Source organism: Salmo salar, chromosome ssa11 (genome assembly GCF_905237065.1).
Source record: "Salmo salar chromosome ssa11, Ssal_v3.1, whole genome shotgun sequence".
NCBI classification, from domain to species: Eukaryota; Metazoa; Chordata; class Actinopteri; order Salmoniformes; family Salmonidae; genus Salmo; species Salmo salar.
The window spans coordinates 21,065,580-21,072,215 of NC_059452.1; the positions used below are offsets into that span (position 1 = coordinate 21,065,580).

Genomic DNA, 6,636 nt, shown 5'->3' on the forward strand with positions numbered 1-6,636 from the left:
GGGTCTGGAGAACAAAACAGCCATTATCGGTGCGTCCTTAACCCGCTCAAACTACGCGAGTCCCGGCTGTTCTGATCCTAACCCAAGTTCATATGATCCTAGGCCAAATTCAGAAGATTTTACCCCGCTCATGACAACTTGTCTGGGACGGCAAAACATGACGAATTCGTGGCAAAATCGTGTAGTGTATGCATTATACCTTAGTGATTGCGAGTTGCTTGAATGCTGGAAAATGACACTAACAGGCGTTTTGCTGCCATCTATCGTATTTGCAGTCTTCTGCTGCAGTCTTCATCGAAATCCTGCAGCAGAGTAGTGAAACCCCTAGCCCGTCAAAATTAGCTACATTGTGATGCAGAGCACTTTTGGGCAGTCTAAATTGTACATCCAACATTTGAATGAGACCCCAATTCATAGGGGAAGATTGGAGCCATCATTCAATTAACATTGCGTTGTGTGGATTACTTTACACTACTGGAAGACATTTACATTTTATCAGTAATTTTTTGAAAATCCTCACTGAGTAAATTAAACACGCACGGAGGCAGCAATACTAGTGATATATTTATTAACTTGGGAGGTGACAGGAGTGCACGGTATGTTTTCACAGCCTTCTGTCCCAGAAACTCCACTGAAAACAAAATCACAGGTAGTGTGTAACAGTGATAACACCAAGTAAAACTGAAATAACTTAAAACAAAAAATAAATATCCATTAAACTTCTTATAGCTTATCAGACATTTCCACTTGCTGAACACATACTACTTAAATAAAACATAGCCTTTCTTAGTAAAAACGCAAAAGTAAAAATGAAATAAATACAGTAGTCTTTCCACCATATAGTCAGACACACTCTATTCACAGGCTTGCACACAGCACAGGGTTGTAGTAGCATTTTATCAATGCAGGAGATGCTGATATGGAACATGGGATCAACAATCAATATAATAAAAAAATACAACTACACACATCAAATAATAATTAACTGAAAGTCAAGGGGGGTTGCATATGAGTAACTCTGCTGTGATGGCAGTCTAATGATGATACGCATCTTCTTGTAAACTAAAAAGATTTATTTTTAATGAAATTCTTGAGTTAGTTACTATTTAAAAGTAACTTTTTTATGTGTATAATACACATTTGTGTAAGAGAAAATCCAACATTTCATCTGTGACATGTATGTAAACAACTGCAAACATTTCTTTCATCGGCAGAAGTAGTGAGGCACAGTGAGAAACTGTAGCATGAATACTAAACACTTCCTCCTTCAAGGTGTTCACCGATTTGATAGGAATGTGTGTGGGTAAGGTGAACTAGGCTCAGATTGTCTGGAGAATGTAAAAACGCACACAGGCATGCACACACAAACTGCTGAGAAGAAGAGTTCCCATCCAGTAGTAGGTGTGCCCACCAGTCTGCCTGCCTGTGGGTTCTTGCAGGGCAGGATGCTGTTGCTTTGAGTGTGGCCCTGATGCACGGAAGAGGTCGCCAGACACAGGGTAGTGGTTGATAGGGGACAGTCTACTCAGGACAGGCCATAGAGGCTGTCTATAGGTCATTTATATTAGTGTGTGTGTGTATATAAACAGGTACTCAGTTCTTGTTTATCTGCAGCACCTCACAGAGGTTTTGGTTGGGATCTGGTTCCTGAGTCATGACCTCCACACTTTCCCACTCTCCGCTGCGGCTTGACCGTTTCACCGCCTCCACCACCGTCTGCACGTACAGCCCATCCTCAAACGTCGACGCCATAGCAACTGGCCCCCGCGCCCACGACCGACGCTCTTCCTGTGCCTGGAAAGCATATTTTAGAGCCGTAACCATGGAGCCTAGCCCCCGCAGGTGTGGCAGGGGGACATCCTTGACCTCTTGTCCTGTCCCTCCGCTGTCCCCTAGCAGCAGCTCCTCCCCGTTCCCTCCATTGCGCTGCCCATACAGCTCTGTCCCCCTGGCAACCAGCCTCCCTGCTGACCCAACAACCATCACCTCGTGGACAAAGGCCCCCGGCATGTTGAAGTTCAGAGTCACAGTGCAGCACACTCCTGACCCAGTCCCAGTCCCCGCCCCTCTACCAGAACCAGACCCTCCCATCAGCATCTGGAAGAAACTGAAGTCATCGCTGGTGACGCGGCGGATCCCGTGGATCGCTCCGTTCTGCCCCACGAACGTCCGGAGAAGGCCGTGCACCCGCATCGCCCGTGCTCCCGTCAGGTGACTCAGCAGGTCCACGAGGGTAGAGCCAACCGTGTGGAGCCCGCCACCCCCCATCAGCTCCTCACAGGTCCAGCCGTATGATTGATCGAGCAGACTGGGGCCATAGACACGGGCGTCACACACCTGCAGCTCACCCACATATCCCTCTGCCAGCAGCTGCCGCATTGCTACGAACGCTGGGAGGAAGCGCAGAGCATTACCCACAATGCTCAGCAACTGGGGGTAGTACTGCGCCGCAGTCACCATCTTGAACGCGTCCACAGCGGTAGCAGCCTTCTCACATACCACATTCTTACCTATCCCTGAGAGATAGAAAGAGAGAGAAAGAGAGAGAGAGAGGTTCCTGAAAACGCCTCTATGCTTCAACAACCACCATGTGTGTATGTAGGTTGTTGCACTATTTATTAACTCTGTGTGTGTCTATATGCAAATATAACCTCAGCCCTGACCTTAAAGCCCCACCCAACACAGGAATTCCACCATTCGACCGACTCAATAGGAGGAAGAACATACTGTCCAGACCCCTCTGCCGCACGTACACACACACACACACACACACACACACACACACAATGGCACCTCCCTCCCCCAGAGCAGGGAGGGACCTTCCGGTTGGTAGAGACACTCTCAGGAAGCAGAAACTAAAGCAGGAAGCTGAGGTCAACGCTCAGGAATTCACCCAGATAAGACAGTCACCTCCTATTGTAAATCAATCAGAACACAGTGAAAGACAGAGAGGGCTCAATAGAGACTAAGAGAAGTGATGTAGTGAGAGGAAAAAAAGAGCCTCAGCCGTGGAGAGGGAGAGATTGGTGGGGGGGGGGTCCAGACAAATTAGAAGAGGAATGCACCCAGTATCAGTGTTCAGAGACTATACTGTTTATGTAAGTTTGTAGAAGCATTGCTTCCCTACAGCCTCATCAAGTATTTGTGTGCTATGAAAACACAGTAAGAGTATTCTGTGTATTGGGTGAGCGTTGTGTAGGCATTGTGCCAATGTTTGTGGTGTAAACACTGGGATTGTTACTGAGATTACCCACACTCTCCTACAGGGCAGAGGCAGGAAAGAGCCCCAGTCTGCCACACTTCCTGGGTGGGGCTGGACAGCATAGAACCCAACTGTGTGTGTGTGTGTGTACAAGCGTGCATGCATGCATTTGTGTTGTCTTACCCAGGGCTTTGACTGCAATCTGCCGTGTGAGTGGGGGTGAGATGTAGATGCAGACCAGGTCAACATCAGGGTGCAATAAGACATCGTCCGATTGGCTGGTGTGAAACGGAATGCCCAGCTCCTGCGCCAGGGAGCTTGCCTCCTCCTCGCTCATCCCCCAGAGCGCGTGTACCTCAAACCCTTCCCCCCGCAGCAATGGAACTAGCACCCGTGCCGTACTCCCTGTGCCAAACACACCAACACCAGGCAACATTGCTGCCACTCCTCTTCACTGTATGTCTGGTCTGCACCACACAGACACGCAAGCATCCCAACGTCGTCCTACTCCCACCACTCTTCTCTCACAGTGGTAGTGTCTGCTGTTGCCTGGCAACACAGAGAAAATATGTTTTAGAATTATTATTATGTACAATGGACAGACTAAACGTTGTTTTACTTTTACATGCATTGCACGATTATGAACGTCCACGACTACCTGCTCCTCTGTCCAACTATCTACACATTAGCTACAGATTGGTAGACCAGATGGGATTTAACCAAAGATTTTTGGTATTCATTACTGCGAGTTACAGGTTAATTTTAACAACGGAGAATTTTCTAATTTCAAAACGCACAACCTGCAACTGGACATTTTTGAAGATACATGTTTTGCCGAATCGAGAACGAGGATAGTGTTGCCAATACCAGGTTAGTTGAAACTTATTCTCAAAAACAATTTGCTGTTCATACCTATGGTTCTATGGCTGATAACCAAGTAGTTTATAGTACAGAACAGCAAAGACTGCTACTTATGCATGTGTGAGATAAGCAGAACCATAGCTCTCAAACCCCCTACAGTTCTCAGCCATTAGCTTTCCCCCAGACTGCCTTGTGTGAACTACAACCCCGACGCTGTGTTTTAACGTTTGGAAACATCAAATCATCGCTTGCGATATGGCCCTCATCACTCATCAGAGAGAAACAATCCTTCAGATGAAGAAGATACACTTACTGTAGCAGTTTTGCACAGTTCCACATAGCTATGGGTGCTTCCATCCTACCAGACTACACTTCAAGTTACGCTTACACACAGGTGTTCGGAGCATTGGGTGGTCAGCTTTTGTCTTCAGTCTGTTTTCCGTAAACAAGCGCTGTAACATTGAGATATGATAGTGTGGGAACACTAACCCTATCAAGGTGTGTATAAACGTAACCTTTTGTTTTCTGAAAATTATTTCTTGCTGATATGAAAGGTACATGTGCTTCCAAAACCTTACTGCAAGCGATGCATGTTAATGTTCAGACCGAGTGACAGGGATCTTAACAAAACTTCCCTCTACAGAAGACGCCTTCGTACAATTACTCTTATTATGTGTAATGGAACTGAGAGTCATGACCTAGGGCTAGGCAGAACCATATCCAGACTGAACAAAAATATAAAACGCAACATGTAAGTGCATGTAAGTGTTGGTCCCATGTTTCATGAGCTGAAATAAATGATCCCAGAAATCTTTCATCCAAACAAAAGCTTTTTTCTCTCAAATTTTGGGCACAAATTTGTTTACATCCCTGTTAGTGAGGATTTCTCCCTTTCCAAGATAATCCATCCACCTGACAGGTGTGGCATATCAAGAAGCTGATTAAACGTCATGATCATTACACAGGTGCACCTTGTGCTGGGGACAAAAGGCCACTAAAATGTGATGTCTCAAGTGGAGGGAGCATGCAATTGGCATGCTGACTGCAGGCATGTCCACCAGAGCTGTTGCCAGAAAATGTAATGTTCATTTCTCTATCATAAAGCGCCTCCAACATAATTTTAGAGAATTTGACAGTACGTCCAACCGGCCTCACAACCGCAGAAGACGTATAAGCAGTGTGGGCAAGCGGTTTGCTAATGTCAACATTGTAAACAGAGTGCCCCATGATGGCGGTGGGGTTATGGTATGGGCAGGCATAGGCTACGGACAACAAACACAATAGCATTTTATCGATGGCAATTTGAATGCACAGAGATACCGTGACAGGATCCTTAGGCCCATTGTCCTGCTATTGATCCTGATGACATCAACTCATGTTTCAGCATGATAATGGCAAGGATCTGTACACAATTCGTGGAAGCTGAAAATGTCCCAGTTCTTCCATGGCCTGCATACTCACCAGACATGTCACCCATTGAGCATGTTTGGGATGCTCTGGATCGATGTCTACGACAGCCTGTTCCAGTTCCTGACAATATCAAGCAACTTCGCACAGCCTTCGGAAAAAGAGTAGGACAACATTCCACAGGCCACAATCACCAGCCTCATCAACTCTATGTGAAGGTGATGCATCTTGCTGCATGAGGGAAATGGCGATCACACCAAATACTGACTGGTTTTCTAATCCACCCCTTACCTTTTTCTTTAAGGTATCTGTGACCAACGGATGCATATCTGTATTTCCAGTCATGTGAAACTAATAGATTGGGTCAAAATTGATTTCAATTTATTGATTTCCTTATATGAACTGCAACTCGGTAAAATCGTTAATTGTTGCGTTTATTTTTGTTCAGTTTGTTAGCTTACATTAACGAACCAGTGACTGAGGAGGCAGAAGCCCAGGGGTTCTGGATAAGGATTTAGAAAATCGATGAGATCTTTATAACCACTCTTGTGACTAGGATATATTTTGGTGGTTTAGCTAGATGACTTTTGTTCCGCCGATTGTTAGGAGGCTATGCCGTGTAACGTTACCTGCTGATGTGATGACGTCCCCCGCCTCGGTCAGACTCCCGGTGGCCGTTTAATCGGTGGCAACGAGACTCACCATTCACTTTCAGGTAAAAAGTTAATGGTACCAGAGTAAGACTCTCAATTTATTCACACTTCTGTAGTCTGTCCTCAGTATACTTTTCGAGGTTCACTTTGGGCATCCGCGTTCGCCCAGCATCCGTCTTTCTTCTCGAAGTTGTACTGATGCGTCTGCGCAGTGTCGTCCGAGAGACAAAATTCCAGTCACGTCCATCTGAGCAACGCCCGGACTGGTTCGGAGGAGGGCTCCCAAGCCATCAAGACCCACGCCATTGGTCGTTCGATAGCCAATGGGCTCTCAACAATGCTTTCACCACCGCGTTCGAGGAGAAGCAGTCTGCCTGCAGCAGTGCCGCGTCCAACCAGCTAGTTCTATTGACTGACAGCGAGTTAAATACTACGCTACATGTAAATTAAGGAAGATAGCTAACGGATTAGATATGGTTTACGAGTAGGATTGTTTGTTTTCAGATTCAAAAA

The 6,636-nt window shown here is 46.1% G+C and overlaps 1 protein-coding gene across 2 annotated transcripts; it reads right to left on the reverse strand.

The window, feature by feature from the left end:
• Positions 1 to 551: 551 nt before the first annotated feature.
• Positions 552 to 6,394, reverse strand: LOC106562235 (glucose-fructose oxidoreductase domain-containing protein 2). Of its 2 annotated transcripts, none has more exons than XM_014126975.2 (3): positions 6,100 to 6,394; positions 3,386 to 3,751; positions 552 to 2,516 (listed from the first exon to the last, which is right to left on the reverse strand). In XM_014126975.2, exons 2-3 carry the CDS (start codon positions 3,636 to 3,638, stop codon positions 1,594 to 1,596), a joined length of 1,176 nt encoding a protein of 391 aa, XP_013982450.1. In that variant the 5' UTR covers positions 3,639 to 3,751; positions 6,100 to 6,394; the 3' UTR covers positions 552 to 1,593. The 2 variants fall into 2 exon arrangements, with proteins under 2 accessions (XP_013982450.1, XP_013982452.1); XM_014126977.2 differs by lacking the exon at positions 6,100 to 6,394 and adding an exon at positions 4,377 to 4,948.
• Positions 6,395 to 6,636: the final 242 nt, after the last annotated feature.